Consider the following 23,009-nt stretch of genomic DNA (forward strand, 5'->3'; position numbering starts at 1 on the left):
TCATTAATAAAATGCCCTCTGAAAGAGTTTTTCTTTTTCTTTTTCTTTTTTTTTTTTTAACAAAAAGACCTCTTGGTGGCCTATTTTACAAATTCTGAACAGAAACATCATTATCCTTTATACTAGCTAAGTTTCCCAGGGATTTATCATGTCTGAAAAGAGCACAAGTAGCTAAACTTGAGGGATGAGCAGTCTGTCTATATACATGACTTATCCTGTCACTTCATTTAAAACATTCTGTGGACAAAAAGGTATTCTGAAACCAGATTTGGTGTTTAAAGCCTGCCTACAGGTTAAAAACGGGGCGGATCTCTGATCTCTAGGACGTTGTCGTATACAGAGGACTTTTGGTGCCTGCTGCTAGCAGTTAAAGCAGTAGGGATGACACAGAAATCCAGAGAGAACAAAGAAACAAGAAAAGCAGCAAACTGTGTAATGCTTTGTAAAACTTATCTGCTATTGAAATGAAGAACAGCAGCAGCAAGTGCAGGTATCTGGCTCTTTCTTGTTCATTGGTGTCATATGGAAAAAGTTTACAATATCCTTACTCCACTCGTGAAATGGTCCGACAAGCAATGAACACTGACGTTCCAAGTTCTATACATGTATCACACTCAGAGGTCTGCTAGTTACAACTGCTACACACCGGCATTGAAAAGGGTTACAGTCTGGTATCATGCACATTATAATGTAGTTGGCAGATGGTACATCATACAAGACAATTAACATTCTTTCAGGAGTTACAGGCTTCAAGCTTTTCTCTTGTAGAGAAACTCCATCAAAGGGAAATACTGCATCAAAGCTTGAATTCAAAGCTACTGAGCCCATCAGTCCTGATCCAATAGAATACTTAAGTATATGCTGACATTTAAATCCATGAAAATTACATATTCAATGTTTATCGGCTGCATAATTTTAATGTCAGGCTATTTACTTAAATTAATGAAACAAATCCCATGTCTATTTCCAAAGTGTTGCAAGAATTACAGAAGTTTAATTATTTGACTTTTTATTGGAGCAAATGTCATCCCTGGTTCTGCAAGTTCTCATGTTCAAGTGACTACTAGGGCAAAGAGTAAAAGAGTCCTTTTGAGCCTGTAAATACAGGAGTTCCCAACATTTAACAGCGAGTTTTACTTACCTACTACAATTTGCCTTAAAAGCACAAAAGGAATTAGTGAAGTACAAGTTCTATTTTGTAGCACAATTGCTGAGCAGCAGTTTAAGCAACATTTACTGCATTTTACAATTTCTCTTCATACACTGAGAACATTTCAAAACCCTTTTACAGGAAGTTGTTCAAGAAAAATCCTTCCAGTTCTTACAAGAACTGGCCTAGTAACCCAATCATTCAGAACACAGGAAATTTAGTTTGTTCTTAAGTTTGAATCCAGGGTGAGCTATGACCATGAATAGAAATTCTTATTAAATATAAAAATAAGAAAACAAAAACACTAAATAAAAGCTTAGAAAAGAACTTTGTCTTTGGTGTAGAATGAATTAGCTATCTAGAATAACAGTGAGTGATCTCAATTTTAACATGTTTAAGAGTGGAGAAAAAGCATCTAAAATGTCGAGATAAAACAAAATGTACATCTGTCCTTATTTTTACATGTATTTTTCTAGCTCCTGTTTTTATTCCTTTCATTTCTGTTAGCTTTATGTCAAGTAATATATTTTTCTATTTACAATAATGGTGAAATGAATTCATTAATTAACTGTAATCATACTGGAGATACATTTTATCTATGGATTCTCAGCATGTATAACAGGTGGTTGTCATGAGTAAGGAAGATTGAAAATTGAATCTGCACACCCCCCCCCGCTGCTATTTGTGATGGAACAAATATTCTGCTGACACATAATCTGCCCCTTACTGCAACTTCATCTAACTTGCACTGAAGATAAAGCAGCCCAGCATCTCCATTCCCTGTGTTCTCCTCATTCTGAATTTCTAATAAATTTTCTACCTACCAAAGCATACTGTAAGGCCGGTGCTCGAGCATTTCCCAAGTAACCCCTTCTCACCTTCATATATTTCTGCTCATTTAATTATGGGAAAAGGAGTACAAGCCAAACTAACTCCTAATTACCTTATATTAGAGTTATAATATCACAACAAATTGCTCTGACTGATCTACCTAAAGGATTGAAAGTCCCGCATCACTTCAGTGGAGAAAAAAAATTGAAAAAACCTGTAGACAAAGGACTGACCCAAACACTTGTCTGTAGATTACCAGCAAAGACCTGGATATGAACGTCAAAAGAATTTTCCATTCCAAACCGGAAGAGTGGTTTGGGGATGAACAGAGTTCTGACCTAAACCGAGAAGGTGCTCAGACAGGCAGCCCCAGCAGCACACACCTTGCCACAAGCAGCAGGCTGTAAGCCTGCCCAGCTCTCCCTTTCCCCACTGTAAATTTCCACCTGGAATGCAGAATGTTCCAGTTCATCTCGTCCACTGTTATATCTCATACACTGGCCTCTTCTGGAGGTGTCAGAGGAAGGTGTAAAAATTCCCATAAATAGTAATTACGGAAAAAAACCCTGCCCACAGGGAAAGTTTTTTCTCTGTAACTTGTGTCATTAGTGGTTGATTAAAGCCCTTAAGAGTGAAAGTTTATATCCCTTCTAAATGATTTTTTGCCCCATGAGGTAACTATAGCTCCAGATTATACATGAATCCTACTAATCTTTTGGCCCAAGGATAACTTTCAACAATGCATTTCATAGATTAATTATGCATTGTATAAACAAGTACCAGATGTATCTAAATAAGGCAAAAAACAAACCACTGAAAAGAAGAAAACTGGGCTCCTCCCCTCAAAGTTAGTGATCCAAAATACAAAATCACAACTTCTTGCCAGTTTCCTCATTTCTAGAGTTACAAAATATTATTTCTCACCTTAAATGGATACCACCAAACCATTCATAACAACTGCCAAGGACAGACATGAACAACATTTTAGACATCATGGCGTCTCCTTATGCTGTGTGATAACCAAGATTCGATGTTAGTAAACTCCAGCTGGTATTATTCTCCCCTTATGCTACCTAAGCAATAAGATATCTGAAGAAATCCATGTACCCATCTCTCCTGGAAAATATGGCCAGCTTTTTATGGTATAAATCTTTCTCAAGCCAAATTTGATTTGATCCATTGGCTTGTACTTCTTTTGTGAAAGGTAGGCAGAAGTAGGATCCAGGGCCTTCCTCTAATTTTTTTCAACTTTTGAAAAGCTAGTACCCTGCCAGACAAAAGTTAAGAGGGTCCTGAACTCTTAGACCACAAGGACTTTCTTTGTAGAAAAAAAAGCATGAGGGATTCAAGGGTTTCTTATGTCCTGTCATCTTGGTTTGCACAGTGTTCTGACTCATAGCTGGGAAAGGATAAGATCTTTCTCCATGATGCAGCACTGTATTTTTTTAAGTGCCAGTTAAAAGGGGAGACTTTTAACAACAGAGGTACGGGCTGTTTCACTAACAAATATGAATTGTCAAATTTGTCAAATATTTTTTGTCCTGAAATGGAGTCTGCATTGCATGGAGTTGCATTTAGGGTCTTCAGCAAGACCTTAGCTGTTTTACCAATCTGGAGAAACATGTTAGTAAGGAGAAAGCGCGTGCCATTTCCCTGTAAGAGTCACAGTTTTAATACCTTCCCACTCAAAAGGATAAGAAAAATAAATCTAACAAAGAGAGTGTATAGGAATTGCCTGGTGCGGTCTCAGGAACATTTTTTTATATAATCATGTCTGCCTGGACTTGATACGGAATGCAGTGGAATCCCAATGCTGTAGCTTTTAAATATTTGAAATATTTAAATTGTTTCCTTTCTGCTAGAGTTTAATTAACATAATGCTCTTCTGTAAAAGAGATGATTCTTAAACATACTGCTTCTTTAAAGGAGATGGCAGGAATTCTTGAACAAAGTGTTTGCTGGCAAAGGAAACACTCAACTGCCCCCACCAGCCACCAGGGATAGGATACTGGTTCACTGGGCTGCCTCGCTCTTTGCAATGGGAAACATATCTTATTACAACAAGGCACAAGTTAATTTAAGCAGTCACAATAACACAGTTCCTGCACCACATCAGACAACTGAAAAGAATCCTGCTGGTTGTTCAAAAGGCCAGAAGTAGAGTAGATTTCATGGTTATTCTGTTTCTGGCAAATCTCTACCTGTGTCACAACTATAATTTTCACCACATCAGACTTCTCTGTCATAACCAAAGCATTATTACTAATAAATGGTAATAGGACATGGATTATAGGTTGGGGAAACTTCTGTTTACAAAACATGTGCATTCAGAGTTCTCAATATAAGGGAAAAATAGCCACATCTACACAAAAAAGCAAATCGACAGATTTAATCATATGTTTCCAAATCTGAACTCATCATGAAGTTTTTAAAAAAGTAATAACTTCTTATACCACAATTCAGAGTACGTAAAACAACCTCTGCATTATTGTTGGAACTGAACCTCCCACAGTGCTTAACTTTCGGTGACCTTGTCCCATGAACATCTCTTTAATATGGCGCCTGCTAAAAATAATACAATTATAGTAGCCAAGACTTACCTAAAATTAGAGAGGCAGTTAAGAGACATTCTTTAAGCCCTCTATTAGATGACAAAAGTTGCTGTGGGAGCTTGTAAGCCCACCTGGTCAGCAAACATTAGTTAAGGAAAAACAACTTAAAAAAGAATTTGAATTCATAAGCCAAAATAAAATTTTAGATATCAAAGAGAATTTCAAAGTGTGAAAAAGTCTTATACCAGAAAACAATAACATAATAGCTAGTACCTCCTGCAATATAATCAAAATTCGTGGGAAGGGTCATCATTGACACAAGGGATGGGTTATTGCGAGGACAGAGAGATGTCATCTCAAGCAACAAATACCTGTCAAATTTGTTCTTTGAAAGAGCAAAGCAGAGTATCTGCAGCTAGCAAGGCTACAACTTCTAAGGACATTTTATATTTTATAATAGCCCTTTATATATTTAGTTCTGTCTTCATGAAAATGATTCACTGGTGCTATTTAAGATTAGTCTGTTTATATGTTTGCATATGTGTGCACATACATGGGTTGGGAAAGGAAATAGCAAATAAATGCTTTGTGCAAGAAAGGTTAGAGAAGCTTTTTGCTTTAACCTGACATTCATTTAAAGTACATTACAACAACTGATCTTCAAGCTTATCTCCCTCACCCATTGTAAAGTTGGAGTTTAGTATGACTATCATACCAGGTAATCTACATCTACAGTATTCCTCTGTGCTAAATGGCAGACTTTGATCCTGTATCAGGATGATGTGTCATCCTTTCATCAAGAGTGTCAAGGACAGTATGGTCTGCCATTTGCAGCAATAATCCTAGTGTCCTTGAGAGGAACAGTCATGTTTACTTTACAGGATGTCAGTTATTCTATGTTCTCCTTCACTACTCAGCAGTATTCGGTTTCTTTGGGTATCTTGACTTGTGTCAGAAACCATTCAGCAAAGCATACAATAAAGGAGTTACAGCTCTCTCCTGTGGGTGAGGGTGACAGAGATCTAAACACAGACTTTAGTAACCAAAAAGTAGCTGTGGAGAAGATGGGGTTACTTTCTTCACAAGGATGCATGGTGACAGGACAAGAGGTGAAGCCTCAGCTTGACAGGACCCTGGATAACCTCTGGTAAGAGCCTGCTTTCAACAGCAGTTTGGATCTAATGATCTCACTTTTCTATGATTCCTTCCATAGCATTGCCTATAGGACACAAATTTTGCCCTGGAAAGTGAGCTTTGTGTGATCTTTTTAAAAGCACCTAAAGGCAGAATTTGAACCCAATAAAGGAATGTACGTATAAGAATAGGTCTGAAAGCTTTTAATTGTACAACTTCCTTCTCCGTAGGACAGCTAACAGGTGGAGTGATCATATGGCCTTGAAAGACTCTATTATATACCAGATCTGTCATTTCTTTAAGCACCTTTGAGTTCCTTCATAGTCACAAGTCATTATTGATCCTTTTATTGTTGTAGATGGTACAGTATGAATGAGTTATACTGAAGAAGTAACAGAGACAAGTCAAGGCACCATACAAACACATGAAGTATAATTTTAAGATCATCTGCCATTTCTTTCCAATATCTTTGAAAATAAATCAATTTGTTCAGTATTCTTGCTGTCCATACCAGCATGTATGCCATTTTTACAGAAGGAGCCACCAGTCCTGTGTTCCCATGCAAGAAAATCCTGTCAGCACAATTAATGGCTGTCAGATGAATGAGCTTAGAAGAGCAAACAAGCGCACTGTCAAAATCATGTCATCAACCCACAGGCCTATTCGTAGTGATATTATACACTCCACTGCCTCCAGTCACAGCCCTGGATAATCAGAATCCACGTTCAGAGTCATCTGATCTTGCAAAAATTGACACAGCACAGCTAATAATCCACCAGAATTCAGTAACTATACTGGATTTAAAAAGGCAGCTTTATTTTTGTGCCTTGTGTTTGAGGCAGATTAAATAAATCGAAAAGGCAAGGCTATCAGGTCAGTATTTGTACGTTACAGCTGTCCAGTTAGAGTTGACAGACACTCTTTGCATGGCCTGCTGACCGATTAAGAGACAGAATAAGTCTCTGAGAGTCATAAATGGATGGGGGGGAGGGCTTCAAGGGGGGAGATTGTGAGAAAGAAATAAATGGAAGGCTGATGGGATAACTCACTAGAAATAGTTGCACTTCTACACAAGCCACAAATACCATCTAAAAAAGAAAAACCCCACGGAAAGGAAACCGGATGAGCACATTACAGATTTGAAGTGGGAATTGGAACAAAGTGTTTGTTACTGTTCTACATCAGCAAACTGGACTGAATCTTCTGCAAGGTGAAGAACAAGCAAGGCAGAATGAAAGGTGAGATATTGAAGCATTCAGATTAATAATGATTTTTTTCCGTTCTCTATGCATTTCCTTGCTAAGCAGTGCTTGTTTTCACTCCACGTTGGAAGCTGTGTCTGTTTCTGAAGCCAACTGTTGCAGAACAATGTGATAAACTGAAAGCACTGCTTACCTTGCTTGCAAGAATGCTAAATTCTTTCAAGTGAATTCTACAATGTAGAATTCAGTATTGCAGAATATTATGTATAATTTTAATGTAAATACAATTTCATTTTCGAGGGAAAATTAATGGGTAGTTCGTGACAAACTACAGACTCAAAATAAAACTTCCATTTATACATTTATCATAGTTATAATCATACACTGTTATTTAATATAATATTCCCTGTTACTAACTAATGTTCCATCTCCGTAAGTCAATAAGCAGTATGGCCTTTAATTTCCAAAGGTTTCAAGTAGTAACTAAAATGTTTTCCATTTTGAAATAGTAAAAATTATTTGAGGCATCTGAAAAACAATGTTACAAAAGGATTTATTATTCTGACTTTCTTTAAAGAAAAATCTAATTATTCAACATCATCTGTTTTGTTTTTTTTTTTAATTTCATGCTGTGGCACCTTGTTTTCAAAGTAAGATCATTAGCAAGATATGAAAGGTAAAAACTATTCTTTTTTCAGTTAAAACTCACCTGAACATCAGGGAGCAGAAGATAATTAAAAACACTAAATATTACTACGTACTCCTGTCAACCCATTTATCTTTTTAACAGCTTCTTGACAAATGTTTGCTGATTGTGTAGATTGTGTACCTATGGGAAGTACAGCTGGCATTCAGATAAGGGAATTAAAGCAATAAGTATCAACATAGATACTTTAAAGAACAAACTTACAGAATTTGGATTGCTGAAAACATACTGTTAACTGTTTTTATAGCAATGTTTTTGAAGCTTGTTATTCTTTTGACAGCACATTGACTTAATTCGTTTTAGGTAGTATAATTAGTAAAAACACAGAAAAATAAAAGTTCTACTTGCAATTCTTCTGACATAAGATGGCACAAAGTTGTTACTACCACAGAAAGAGAAACATTTCAATTTAATAATTTTATAAACTCTGTCGCATTCCCTTCAAACATCACTGTTCTGCTGATGGCAAATCCCCCTGAAAAACCATTTGTACTTAAGATAAAGCCATGGGAAGTACTTCATTTTAAGACCACGGAAGCACTAACCTCATTCTGCATTACAAAAGTACTTCAATACTACCTGTAATTTACTAATGTATTGTAAAAGACATGAACTCTCTTTATGATATCTGCATTACTGTTTGTTATGGAGCTGCACATCCTTTGCCCATTTTGTATATTGCCAAAAGACGAACATTTTAAACTAATTTTAAACCTTCTTTCACTTGTGATACAGGTAACTGGCTTTTGGGTTTGAGCGTCATCTTGTTAATATATGCAGCTCATGGATGTCCTGACAAATGCCTGTGCTATACAGCTTCAAAGACTGCAGACTGCAAGAATAGAGGATTTACTGAAATTCCTGCCCGTCTGCCTCCTGAAATTCAGATACTACAGTTGCAGAATAACCATATTTGGAGAATCAACCAAAATGCGTTCACTGGAACACCATTGCTCAAAATCTTAGACTTGTCTAATAATTCTCTCTCAAATTTGGCACCAGGTGCTTTCCAAAAATTACGGTATCTACAGGTTCTAAACCTAACCAGAAATTTGATTCATTATATAGAAAACAAGACTTTCAGTTTCCTCCCACACCTGAAAGAACTGGACTTGTCATCCAACAGCATCATACGTTTGCCTGAGACTTTTGGAAACAGCACAGGGAATATAACATTGCTGTCTCTGAAGCATAACAAACTTCAGAAAATGGAAAGAGTTCTGCTGGAGTCACTTCCAAACCTGAAAGTGGTTCTTTTCAAAGATAATCCCTGGCAATGTAATTGTAATGTCTTTGGCCTGAAACTGTGGCTGGAGAGCTTTTTATACAGAGGTAAGGAATTCTTATTACATACAAGGCACGCGAGAACACTTAACCAGCATCTAACTGAGCGTCACTACTATGGCTTAACAATTTACCCCACACCTTAGAACGTCCTCTCAAATAAGCAGACTAAAATATATTCTCCGGCATAGGTCACAATATACGTGCTTTCATAAATACAGGTGGCAAACTAGAACTGTAGAGGAACTTCATATTAGCACAAAGAGAGAAAGTATACACACACAATCATATAGTAGGTACAGATACATTCTGGAAATACATATGTACAGTGTGTGTATGCATATATATCCGCGTCTATATATATATAACAAGTATCCTTGTGCACATACACTTGCTTTAATTCTACCAATAAATTTTTGCTAGAAACCAATCTACTGCTAAAAGGCTTTTTACCTGATGCATGAGGGTAAACATTAAGACAGATATCAATATTGATTTAACTTTAGAGAAGTCAGGATTCTAATTCTATAAATTATCACGTAGTAGCTCTTTAATATTTTAAGAATACTTTATGTAAAACTGTATGCTACGCCTTAGACAAATTTACTCTTGCCTAGTATTGCTTCCTAATTTTTCTTTAGCCAGAAGAGGTACTAAATTCATTGACAATTTCCTGACAGAAACGTGTAATTCCGTCAGATGGGGAACAGCAAATTTTATAAATAAAAGTAGCCTCATATTTTGATCACACCTGCTTTTAAATATATTCATGAGTTATGCTGTAGAAAAGAGAATATAATTTAATTCTAAAGGAATTAAGTATTAAGAGAAATTAATTTCTTTCTCCCAGGAGGTATGTTCAGACTCTGAGAATTCAGAACAGCAGGGCAATTTGCTTTTCTCTAAGTCAGGCTTTGATGCTTGCATGTGATTGAACTACTGATTACCTACCTGCATCTGGAAGTGACGTGGAGCATGTTGTAACATAGCGTATTTGAAGATGACCCATGTTGTCTCTGACTGAATGGACTGCCATTTTCAGGCATCAGAACTCTACAAGCCGACTGTACTGGCTACACAGGGACACAACTAATATGGGAATAGCCTCTGGGTGAGGTAAAGCCACTGCCAGAAGCAACCTTTTAGAAAAGACAAAAGGCTAAACTATTCTCAGGGTTAAAATCTTAATATTTTGCATTGGTAAAATATTACATTATCCCAGGGAGTTAGTTGTATTATGCTGGAACCATTCCCTACAACAAATTTCAGCAGGGGTTCTAACTTCTTTGTGGAGAAGAATGTAATGATCCAAGAAAAACATATGAGATTATCTTAATTACTCTGCCAGCAGCGTAAGTATTGTAATTTGTTTCAAAAAACAGCATTGTTTAGAAATTCAATGATGCCCTTCCATCTTTCCAAACATCGCACAGATTACTTAAATGACGTGATATGGAACTTACAAATTCATTTTAGCAACAAGTTTTAAAGGAAGCTCAAATACTATGTTCTCGTCTACGTTTATATTTCCCTCAAATTACTTGTGTGAATCACACGGAGAAAAATTAGTTACATCGCACATTAATCTTTCCCATTACTTATGTTGTATACTTATAATAAAATAGTACTGTGGCTCTACAGATATTTCTTGCAAGTCCTAATAAAACATTGCTAGAGATGGAACATTGTGTGAATTTAAAAGTATTGACTCGTGTCCAATGTAAGTCTAGAAGATTTCAGTATTTTTAGCTGAATCCAGCTCAGGCAATTGACATTTGATGCATTCTCATAAGCAATTATAGAGAATGCTTCAGTTCAGGTGGGACTCCAGTCTTATATTCCAAGCACAAATTTTTAGTTACTTAAAGCCATAGAAGGATCACAGTTGCAGGATTATCTATATCCACATTCAAACTAACACATTGCAGGTGTCTGGAACCATGTTTTGGGTTTGGCTATTAAAGACCAAGAGACGAGCTGCTATGCTCAAATCTGTCTTGGACTATCATCAATACTTGTGCAGTAGTCTCCAGATGTCAGTTTGGGTCCATCTGTATTCACCACTTTCTCAAAGTCTTTTCAGGATGAAAATTTCTATGCCTAGCTTTAGCTAAAAGGTGGGTTATTTTGGATAGAGAAGAGGAAGAAAATTCAGATTATTTGATTAGTTTTTTTAAAAATATGTAAACATTGTTTTTGGCCTTGTTGACTCCTTGACACACTACACCCCTAAAGCCGTGGTGCACGGACTAATTAGAAACCTGAAGGCTATGCTCGGTGTGTGTTCCTCTACACTCTGTGGAACAACTGCGTGATTTACCAGGACTGAGGCTTCCTACTTCACTTCCTGTTATACTAAAAACATCCTTTGGGAGAGAGCAGAAGCTGACTCCAAGCAATCATGACATTTACAATTTGAGCAGGGTAATAGATTGATTAATCTTAACTCCTTTAGATCTCTGTATATTTTCTTACCATGAGCCTTGCTTCAAAAAATTGCTCATATATACATACAACTTACTGAACTTTCTCTTTGCTTCATTACAGTTAGCATTTGATGTTAGAGCAATGACTATTTCACAGAATATTTCAATCGAGTGGGAAATCTTTACTAAGTGTATTGGTTCCATTTCTCTTCAGACAAAGAAGTAATGGTATGAATTTGAATGGAATGAATTTGCTGTTAACAATACCTCTTTGTTTGCACCTATGACTTAGTTCTTACTTTTATACCACTGTTGTTTTTTGCTTTTACATCCACACAATCATAGATAACAATTCCTGATGAATTGCTTCTTGCGAATACTCTCTTATATGAGTGTTGAAGTGTAATAATCTCACCATTGATCTAACTGGAAAAAGATCTTAAAGATATAGTTATAAATCTTTAAACATATCAAGTCAAAGATAATGATAAATTTACTTCAGGTTTCTGTTAATTTTACATTAAGATAATTCAGAAACCACCAAATCTTAAGACCATAAATCTGTTTTGTTTGTTTTCCAGGAGGAATAAGTGATGGCATTATCTGCTCAACGCCAGGGATTCGGAAGGGAAAGGACCTCCTCAAAGTTCCCTATGAGCTGTTTGGGGCTTGCCCGCTAAGGACAGCTCACTTCCATCTGGCTAGCATTCACCACCATGGCTTTGAGCACAGGAGTTCTCCGAAACACGCTCATCACAACGAACACGGGGAAAACAGCCGTGCAAACTGTGAACCCAAACCAAAGCCAAGGCCTGTTAGTTTGCGTCATGCAATTGCCACTGTAGTAATAACTGGAGTTGTCTGTGGAATTGTGTGTCTAATGATGTTGGCAGCTGCTGTTTATGGTTGTGCCTATGCTGCAATTACTGCTAAATACCACAGAGAACATTTGGACCCGGTCAAACAGCATGGGACTCCTGAGGAAAAAGAGCCATTTGATAGTTCCTTGGCTTGAGTTACTTCTGTCTTTGGTTTCTTAAAAATAAAGCCCTCACTTCAGTTAAAAAGCCTGGAATCTAAATAGGATTGATTTAATAGTAATTACTGCTTTTTTTTTTTTCTTCTCTTTTTCACTTCTTTTTTTAATGCAAGCTTATATATTCTTTGGAATATGTATTAAGACTAGATGTGAAGAATGTAAGTTTAAATATATTTTGTGTATGTATATTCTGAAGCCACTATTTAAGGCTGAGTGTTTGAGATAATGAAATCTTGATGGAGCCACTTTAAAGTATTCCATTCTCCATTACTAGCTCTTGATGTAATATTAGTACAACATAAGATTTATGGTGCAGCTACAGTCAACAGCCGACATGAGTGAGCTTTCTGCAAAGAAAAATACAAAATAGCTAAAAAGGACTGACTATATTTTAAGATCTTAGAATACCTGGTATGTATCCAGAACTACAATTCACAATCCGTTTTAGAACCAGCCAGCCTATACACTGCCACTGATAACTTAAACATGTGTTAAAAACATTTCCAAATACATTTTTCCCCCTTCCAATCTGCCCCAGAAGACACGAATTAAACATTGCATCCGTTATCTAACTTGGAAAACAGGAAGTACCTTGTTAACTATCACATATCATTTTAAAATTACTTAGTAGGGAAGAAAGAAGAGAGCTGAGAAAATGCTGAAAAAGAAGAAATGCTACGCTGTTTCAGACACAAGCACTGAAATCAGCACAGATAGCATATATGAAGAGACGCTACTCGTTATCCTGCTGGCATACATGCTTGCTACAGACATTTCTGAAGCTTCTTATTCCCAAATCCACACACAAGCGTTCCATTTTGCAAATATCATGACTGCAGATGCAGCTCCCATCACAGTGCTGCCCTTGAGTGCAGAGGATAATGTAGTTGCATGTTTACACGTTCTCTCTCACAGAGAGAACATTCAGCTGAATTCATTCAAGGGTCCACCCTAACTTTCTGCAGTGCAGTTTTGCCATCAGAGGAAATCAGAGCCACAACCATTTCAGTAATACAAGTTTAGAACAGAAAGAATATTTTGAATGTGCAGATGTGTTTTTTAAATAATTCTTAGAAATTATTTTAAGGCAACCAACAGAGATCCGTAACTCCAGATGCCTTTTCCAAGACTAGATAAAATATATCTAGGCTATTTGTGACAGATGTCTAATGTGTTTGCTAAATCTCTCCAGTGACAGGGTTAAAGACCTGACTAGAAAGCTAATGCAGAAATCAATTATGCTTATAGTCTAAGAGCTTTTCTTAGCATCTATCCTAAACCTTCGGTGAAAATCTTGCCAGTTTATTCCATTGGGCAGAAGACTTGAGGCAAGAGGCTGAGCGAGAGTCTGCAATAAGGGCAAAAGGAAGCTGCGTCCCGGCATTCAGAGACCTCCACTCTCCTTCCAACAGATGGATTCCAAGATCAAGTTCTGTAGCTATTCTAGTAACAGCCTCAACTGAGTAATGGGCTATATGGCAGGAGTCATGTAACCCTTGCTCCTATCTACTTAGTAATAATTGCAACCTAAATATTAAAGCTCATTCCTGCATCTGCAGTTACTTTCATGTCCAGAGAAAATTAAGCATCTCAGTCTTAATCTAAATCTAGCAGACATTGAAAACAATCAATTACTGTCTGTTGTTTTTTTTTTTTAACTGCTAAGTACTTCATATTATTATTAGACTCTCTTCATTATTCTCTGTCCTGAACTAAATAAACCAAGCTGTTTCAAATTTTCCTGTAAGGCCACATTCCCTTCCCTCCCCCCACCCCCCATTCTCTGGAACCTTTTCAGTTCTTCCACATTTTGTTTAAAATGTGGTACCCCAGTTTGGGCACATTACTTCAGCTGAGACATCAGCAGCACTGAATTTTTACAATATTTGTATTGAGGCTCTTTAAATCTGATCTCTTGATGATGTATCTCAGAAGCAAGTTTGCTTTTTATTTCCTTTTAAATATTCAGTAAAGCTTAATGAATAATCTATTTTCAGAGTTAAGTCATTTGTGTGTGTGTAGATCTACATTTTCTGCTCTTTTATTCATTTATTGCAATAACATTTTACAAAGCAAAACATAGTTTTTCAGGTAGAGAAGACTGAAGTAATACAGGATAGCATCTTATTGCCCACGGGCCAAAAAATGAGTTCAGAGCCATGCCAAATCAGTGCTTCTCTGTGGTGACAACCTAAAATAAGCACAGTTGCACTCAAACTGCAGATCCTAAGATGAAAGCTAATAAGCCTCTGACCTCCAGAGAGATTTCACCCACAATGTTTCCAAGAGGCTTGGATACAGCAATGCAGCTTCCATCACAAATAAATTCACACTTTTGATATCTTCAGGCAAAGGAAAAAACAAGAACTGACTTGGTATTTCCTAGTTCTAACAAAAACCTTTCAGGCTTTCCTTACTCTAAGACAATTAAGGAAAAAAAAAATTAAAAAAAAAAAAAAAACAACCAGGAAAAAGGTGAGGAAGAGGCAACGAAGGGCACAACAACATTTAAAGAAACTCTTTCCAAGTCACATTTAAGATACTTAAGGGATTTTAATGCACACATAAGGCTGTAAATTGATATGGAGTTCTGCCAGAAAGCAAAGTATTTCATATTTCCATTAGTTCACTCTGCTATGGGAGTAGAGCAAGCCAATCCATGCAAAATCTGATTTATACTTTCTAACTTGCTGTTTGCTAAAGAAAGAAAAAACCCAACAAAAATCCCAGAGAAATTTTTCATTTAAGGTTTATAAGACAATACACAATATTTACAAGTAAGTTTGTAATTAACAAATTCTAGTTATTTATGACTGTACACTAATAGACAACATTCAACAGAGGAAAGTATTGATTCAATTGCTTAAATTAAAAAATGCAATATTATTTATTTTTCAGTAGAGGAAACAGAATGTTTGACTACTGAAAGAACAGAGATAAAAGGTACACTCTATTGTCCATAACAATTATTGACTACAAGTGGAAGACTGGATCTAGGGATTCCCCACAAAACTGTCCTTAATTTGTAAAGCTCAGCAATGGACATCTGCCACTGAAATAAGTTGTCTGCACAGACTTGTTTTTCAGATAAATGTTCCTGAGAAAGCTTTGTTGTTTTTCAAGCAATCTCATGAAAGGTATTACAGTGAGCACAGTATTTTTTCCTAATCTCTCTGAAAAACACTCTTCCCCTCAAAGTCAACAAAATATCAGGACACACTATTCTGCAATGTACTTGCAAAGACAGAGAAAGTACACATATCAGTGTATTCCTGTCTTTCATGCAGAGAAATTACTTTGTTTTCAGAAAAAGCAGCTTTCTGAAATTTCAATTTAGAACAGAGATTAAAAATTACAATACACCAATGTTCGTTACAGAAAATGTCCTTAATATCTATATTGAACGAAACAAATCTTAAACTGAAACATACTTGCTTGCCATATGTATCTTTCCACCCAGAGCTTGCAAAAAGTCAAACAAAATTCAGCTTCATTATTCCCTAGTAACATGATGTCCAAACAAAATCACGATCCTTCTTCTTGAATACTGAAGTAGAATATTTAGTGACATTATACATAGCTTATCTACCATTAACAACATTAACAAAAAAAATACCAACTGTTGCCTACTAATAACCATCTATCTTTGCTGGCCAGAAGACAAAGACACACAGGCTTTATTTAAGCATCCAGAAAATACGCCTACTTCTCCAACTTTCATCTTTGAACTTGGCTGAAAGTGGCATAGTAACAATAATCGTAAGAGAGTTTTGGTACTTCCTGGGTTTATATCACCTGAAATGTGACTGTGTGCTCCCCAGATGAGACAGGCAGAAACATCAATCACCTGGATGTGGCAGTAAGCCACGACAGGGAAGAAGGAGTAGGAATTAGAAACCCCTAGTAAAAAACCCCAAAGACTACGTACTTCATAACTATCTCCAATGAGAGCTGCGGTTGCTTTCTCTTACTGATGACAGAGGGATCCCCAGTGTTTTAGGGCTATGTACACTATACACTGAACTTTTTGCATAAGGCTGCAATCTTCCTTTCAAGACACAACAAACACATAAGAAAACACTGTTAATATTTGGAAATATACTCTACTCAGAGGGGAAATAAATTAGTTAATCCACAGTACTTAAACTGGTATTAATACACTATGCAATATTCATATACTATGCAATTGCAGCTTCATACTTGCACAGAATTATTTGAAGTTTTCAAATAAAAGGACCTGACAGCTTATCTGCTGCCTTGTTCTGCAATCAGGGATTTACTTTGCTAGCAGCAGAACTGTTCAGCAAAATGCCCCTGGAATCTGATTGCTATTAGATCACAAGGATCTTCCTCCTATTCAAATTACATAGTACTAAAACACAAACAAACAAAAATTCCCAAACAGCAAAGCAGAAGTGCAGAAGCAAAGAGCAGAACGCTCTAGGCAATTTACTATACATGTTAATACTATACATGCTGGGATACTGTTCTACTTTATCTGTCAGAGCCCCAGATTCTCTGAGAACAAGTGGAGAGGAAAGCCCAAGAACTAGATAAATAGGAGTGAAATTCGCAAGCCAACACTAGCAGAGAACTATCTTAAAAAGCCCTGTTATTCAATTATTCCACACACTGATTCTATATGGTAAAATGAATTGAAAACAAATACAAATGAATACAAATGTGTGAATGGTTGTGAGTATGCCATCTAACTTCAGATTCCATGTTCAGGCCATGGAGAGAGGCAGGATTTTACCACATGCCCTGAAGCATTCTGTGGAGGAGCTTACCTCTCTCCAGGCATTGTTACCTACAGACCATGTTTCCTAAGTCATGGCTCCTGACCTAAGTCTGAGAGGTGTTTAATGTTAGACTGTACAAATACACATTTCGATTTTCCTGAAACTGAAACCATTAGTCTATATACTAATATTAGATTTATGAATACAAAGATAATATTCAAAATGAACAAGAAACTCTGGAAAAACATAAACTAGTGGTTTTCCACCAAAGCATGAAAAGCATTTTGAGGGATTTACTAAATGCTACTGCTGAATATAATCTTCTGTGGCTTATAATGTGGAGTAAAGATTAAGTAAATCACTGTCGTGCCTGACAAGGAAAACATCTATTTTAGAACGCTTCAAAAATTTGGTTGGTGTGTCATTATGATGACATATTCATTTTCCCTTAGGCCTTCATACTAAAATGCAATTTTATAGATGGTACCATAAATTTTAAGGACTGTGTATGACAGTGACACTGCTTGAATGCTTTTAATACTATAGCAATACCAAAGCAATACATGTGAGGAAAAAAAAAAAAGTATCAGTAATACAGAGCAGATGCATTTACTATATGTGCTATTGTAACGATAGCAGATTTAACTATTAGCAAAACATTTACAATACCTGCCACTCTCAGAAATATCAGTAGTTCAAACTACTTTTGATTAAATCATTAGGAGTCACTTTTTCAAAGCATGTTCTGAGATTTTGTTCAGAGAGAGATGTGCCTGTAAACTTCATTTGAATTCACTCAGAAAAAACTCTGAATGGAGTGTTGAGGATATGTATATACAAAAGGAAAAAAAGGGAATGAAGAATAGCATTTTTGTGTTGTAAAGGCATTTATTTTCAGATAAAATGTGCATGTTTTCCTCTATGAAATTATAAAAGAATGAAATCTTTGCCCTATCTTCTTTAGCTTATGGATGGGAAACAAAAAGGAAAACCCAAAACTTCAAATTGCATCATTCAAAGTACCTGAGGGCTTTTAGCATCTTGACTATGAATATTTAACACGGAATAATGGAATTTATTGTTATACTAATGTTTATTCTTAAGATGATATAAAAAGAAGAAGAACAAAGCTGATGGATGACAACACTTGTAAAAACTCTCTAACCAGGGTCTGGAGAAAAAACCCTTGAACTTGCATATGGGCTGGTTATAAAAATAAAGGATCAGCTTTTAAAAGTCAAGTACTGGAAAGGGTAATAATCTTGGCTTTCCTTGGGACAATTTGTTTGCTGGTATAAAACACAATATTCCTTGTTTGCATAATAAGGATTTTTGGTAAAAGCATTTAAAATCAAACTGTCAGTGAATAGAATAGCGCTACGCTGCCTTTTCTTCAGATTCAGTAACACCTCCTACATCTGACTACAAAGACCCGCTTATTATATTTTAAATATGTATTTTAGTGTATATTTAAATATAAATAATATATACATAAAATAACACTTAAGCATGATTTACAGTTTTAGCAGAAATCAATAGTGCTATTTTAAAAGGTGTTTCTTTTTGTTCTACAAAGCCATATGGACATGTTTCTTTCCAAGAAATCTCTTACGTGATAAATTATTTCTACTAGTCTCACAGCATTACTGTGTGGCAGAGAACAAGGAGTAACCTAACACTTATCATGCCTTGTGTTATGGCACCATCTACTATGGAATTAAATGCATCTGCCATGCATTTAAGGGCAGATTCCCTGGAATCTTCTATGTCACATACCTATATAAAGATAAGACACTATATAAAGATATGTAACATGGGTGGTAGAAAGTTATCTCACATTTTCTTTTCAGCTTTTATTGCTTGGCAGCAGAAAATAATGGCTGTGAGAAAAATTTGGCCATCCTTAATCATTCTGAAATTAACAGTAAATCTATCCTCTTGAAATGACTGCATACAATGTATAATTATTATTAAACATGTTAATGAATGGCAGAATCTGACCCTTACGAGTCTAATATTCTCACAAAAGCCGCAGACTTTTTGGTAACCCTTGCCACAGAAGGTTCTGAAGGTGGTTGATCTTCAGGCCACCCAAATGAGGAATACTTAATACGCAGAAGAAAAACAAAACCACCAATCAACAAGCTTGCAATTGTGAGGGAAAACTGTTCCTTCTGCACTGATTTTTTCTCTTCTGTCCAAACAGGAATTACTGCAATCATTCTTTTTATGTAGCTTCAGCAGAAAAGAATGAGTCAGGGTAGATTCACAGAGCTATGGCAAAGCTTGAATGCGCATCCCAAGCAATCACTCTTCTTTGATAGAAAATGACTGTAAAGATGCCTGTACATAAGAACAACATGGATTTCTTTGCTGTCCAGAATTACACTGAATAAGGGAAATCTTCAGATTATTGGAGTACTTTCATTTCTTTCTAATTTAGCTACACTGAACTTCCGTTAATCTGCTATTCCAGTTTAGTTGACATAGAGCAATGAGGGCTTGCTTCTTTTCAGAAACTACAGGTCTGACTCTATTGGTAAAATTTTTTTATGGTTTTAAAACTAACAAATTAAAATATTACTTGATTTTGACTGAGAGACCACAGAAAAGCATGTGAGCAGGGACGACTCATTTAGTGTTTTCTATGTACTAATTTCAACTTTGATAAATAGCAAGTCCAATACAAAACTGATTGTATATAAAATATTTTGGTAGAAAATAAATATAAAGATGCTTCAGGTATTCCCTTCCTCATACTTTGGTACCACAGAAACAAAACTTCTTTGCAATTCTACAATTTTATTGATAGGTGGCAATAGTAATAAAAGACCACCTGTTTTTCCTACCTAATTATATCTAGTTATATCTAATAATTTTAAACCATTTTCTACTGCAATCTTTCCATCATGGAAAGAACATGCTGATGACATTCAAACTAGGTTTCAGAGTAGTACCATCTTTTTATATGCTTATTTTCCAAATCTATGTACTTAGGTCCTTCGCAACTGACAGCATAGCCATTTGTTAAAGTGAAGAGATGGCGATATACAGACACTCAGTAATCTTATTGATCTTTAAGATAACTCATGTTCACATGGTATCACACTGCTGTTCCATTTCCTGAAATACTAGAAATGCAGGCACATTTCATGGTCTTTCTGTGACAAATTTGCATAGCTCTTTGCAACCTGGACCTGCTTCAGAAGAAAGAGAGAAGTGGCTTTTTGTTGGGGTTTTTTTATTTGTTTGTTTGTTTTTCACCTGTAAGGGTGATCAAACCGTGGAAGAGGTTTCCCAGAGAGGGTGTGGCCTCTCCATCTGTGGAGACATTCAAGACCTGACTGGACACAGTTCCGAGTGACCTGCTCTGCTTGAGATTCTGCACTAGGATTGGACTAGATGATTTCAAAAGGTCAATTCCAACCTCAACCATTCAGGTATATAACTAGTCTGCAAACAAATAGACATAAAAGAATTAAGGAAAATTTGTACTTAATGTCAGAATTTTTAAGCAGCTTTGTATTAAACAAAAATGGACTATTTCTCCTCATCTCCTTCAAACTCTAAATTTCAAATGACTATGAGACTAAAGACTGTGCCTGTGTATGACTTAATCCTTTATTCTTCTGACTAGGTGTCCAGAGCTTTTTACTAAGCACTGTTATGGACTTTTTCAATGAGGCTTGAAATTCCAGGTTCTGCTTGTTTTATGAAGAAAAGTTAACAAAACTTGACAATTTTCATCAGACATTTTCTTCAGTGTTTTTTAATAAATTTTTGCCCTAAGAAGATTATGTCAGTTCTGTTATCTTTAATTAAACAAACCAAGGGGCTAATTTTCAATGTTTTCTGTGAACAGCAATTGCCTCTTTCAACCAAAGGGCTTTTAAGAACCCATATTGTACTGTAGCTTTTGAGCTAAAATGCATCTATAGGCAAGTACATCTATGACAGTTCACGTACTCTCTCAAAATCTCAGGAGAGAAACATTTTTCATTTTTTTAGAGCCTGCTTTACTCCATGATGACTTTCGTTTGCTTGTTTCTATCCCCATCTCTTGTCCAGAACTGTCTAGGTGAGCAGAATCCTTAAAAAATTGTTATAAACAAAATCATAATGATAAAACAATCGCCCTTCCCCAAAAAACTGGAAATAAAAAGAAACATGCACATAACACATAGAAATCCCATGTTGCGCTTATCCACGTGCCCGTATATTCACCACTTGGAAGTAAAGATTCAAATAAAGGACCTGAAAAGAGTTCAGTCAACATGCAGTATCAAAGAATACAAGACCGTAATGCTGAACTCTAACAACGGTTAGCGTGAAATGTACTACCTTTCACATGAGCATCGGAAAAGATAATTCAGTCTTAATTTGCCTCATTTTTAATACCTAGATTACTACTTAAATTCAGATATCCTATATTGACTGGCTTCATCTTTGTCACCGAAAGGAATACTCATCTTACATGAATCTCATGGAATTTCAAGACCAGGGTGATTCTACAATTTTTAGACCATGTTGAGAAGAATAAAAAAATAAAATTCTACTATCTTTTATTCTCCTTCACATTGTAATATGGTTTGAAGAAACTGTTAAGTTTGAAGAAACTTAACATTTCAATATAAACTTGGTATAAGAGACATGGTCATAGAGAACACTATGACAAAGCAATTTTGAGCATAAATGTGTTTAAATCTAAAAAACCCCTGCATTCAGTACTACTGTCCCTTTCTCTCCTGCAAATAAATTGAACTCTGTGTGAACAGTAATAAATATGATGCTATTACACTTATATATTAAAGACTTATCTCCTCCTGCCACACTTTCTATAGAAATTTGCATTCATTTAAGTAAAAAAAAAAATCACAATCTCAATTGAAAGAGGCAGGAGGGATTTTTAAAACAAATTACGTTGGTTTTTGCCAATAAGCAAACACATTCTGACAGTGAACGGGTATTAGTAGGTACAGATGGTGAAACAGCAGCAGCAACACTCAACTTCTCTGTAGTAACAGTCTGGAGAATCATTTATTTTAGGATTTTCTGCCTATATTGAAGAGTTGAGTCTTCCCTACTTGCAATAAGCCTTAGTGTAGATTTGCATATGAAGTCTGTTATAACTGATGTTTTTCTACAAAACCAGAATAAAATAAGAAAATTTACAAAGAAAATAGAGAAGACTGCAGATTTTGTAGTAAGAGTTGGGTTTGTTCCTTTTTTTGCCCCTTGTGGGCAGGTCTAATTCAGGTTTCTATTTTATAATAATGTTCTAGTTTCTCTCTGCCAGTTTTAAACTCTTGTAGTGATCTGTAATAAACAACATTCTGGCACAGTTTTATTTTCAGTCAAATCCCTCTAGGGAACAGAGTGATTTTACATGAAATGTGTATCCCATCCTGCTGCTTTCCGTAATCCACTCGGACCAAATGGGGATGAGGAATACTTACTTCACACAAATTAAAATGAGATGTTTTGGCCAAATTTGAACTTCATGTAGGTATTTGAAAATGTTACCCATAATCCTACTTTAGTCTCCCAAGTCTGGCTAATAAAAACTTCAAACTTCTCCCATTTACCACTGCTCCAGCTTCTGCCTCCAAATGCATTTTGCTTAAAACAGCATATTGCCAACCTTATAATAAAACCTAAAAATTGAACTACATTCTGGGTACTTTGTTGAAAGATTTCTGACAGAAAATGTAGGATTGACAAGTCGCATTTATGATCTCCAACTTAAAGAAGACAAGAGCAATGCATACACTTGTTTGTCTCTGAAAGGCTGTAGCTGACTGAGTGATACTTTCACAGAAAATGGCTCGTACAGATCCAAAGAAGCCTTTCCTCCCCTCCCTCCCAAAAAACCTGAAAGCATGCAACCATACAAGAGAGAAGGGAAAAATTATTCAAAGCAAATTCTTAAAAATGCTTCATACT

The 23,009-nt window shown here is 36.0% G+C and overlaps 2 protein-coding genes across 4 annotated transcripts in view; one reads left to right on the plus strand and one right to left on the minus strand.

The window, feature by feature from the left end:
• The window catches only part of CACNA2D3 (calcium voltage-gated channel auxiliary subunit alpha2delta 3), a 460,032-nt gene that overhangs the window by 64,819 nt on the left and 372,204 nt on the right, over positions 1–23,009 (minus strand). The gene's annotated exons all lie outside the window — the stretch shown is intronic.
• LRTM1 (leucine rich repeats and transmembrane domains 1) lies at positions 6,841–12,300 on the plus strand. The gene is made up of 3 exons (XM_054838173.1): positions 6,841–6,905; positions 8,311–8,907; positions 11,867–12,300. Exons 1-3 carry the CDS (start codon positions 6,899–6,901, stop codon positions 12,298–12,300), a joined length of 1,038 nt encoding a protein of 345 aa, XP_054694148.1. The 5' UTR covers positions 6,841–6,898.

Source organism: Grus americana, chromosome 11, assembly GCF_028858705.1.
Source record: "Grus americana isolate bGruAme1 chromosome 11, bGruAme1.mat, whole genome shotgun sequence".
Taxonomy (NCBI): Eukaryota; Metazoa; Chordata; class Aves; order Gruiformes; family Gruidae; genus Grus; species Grus americana.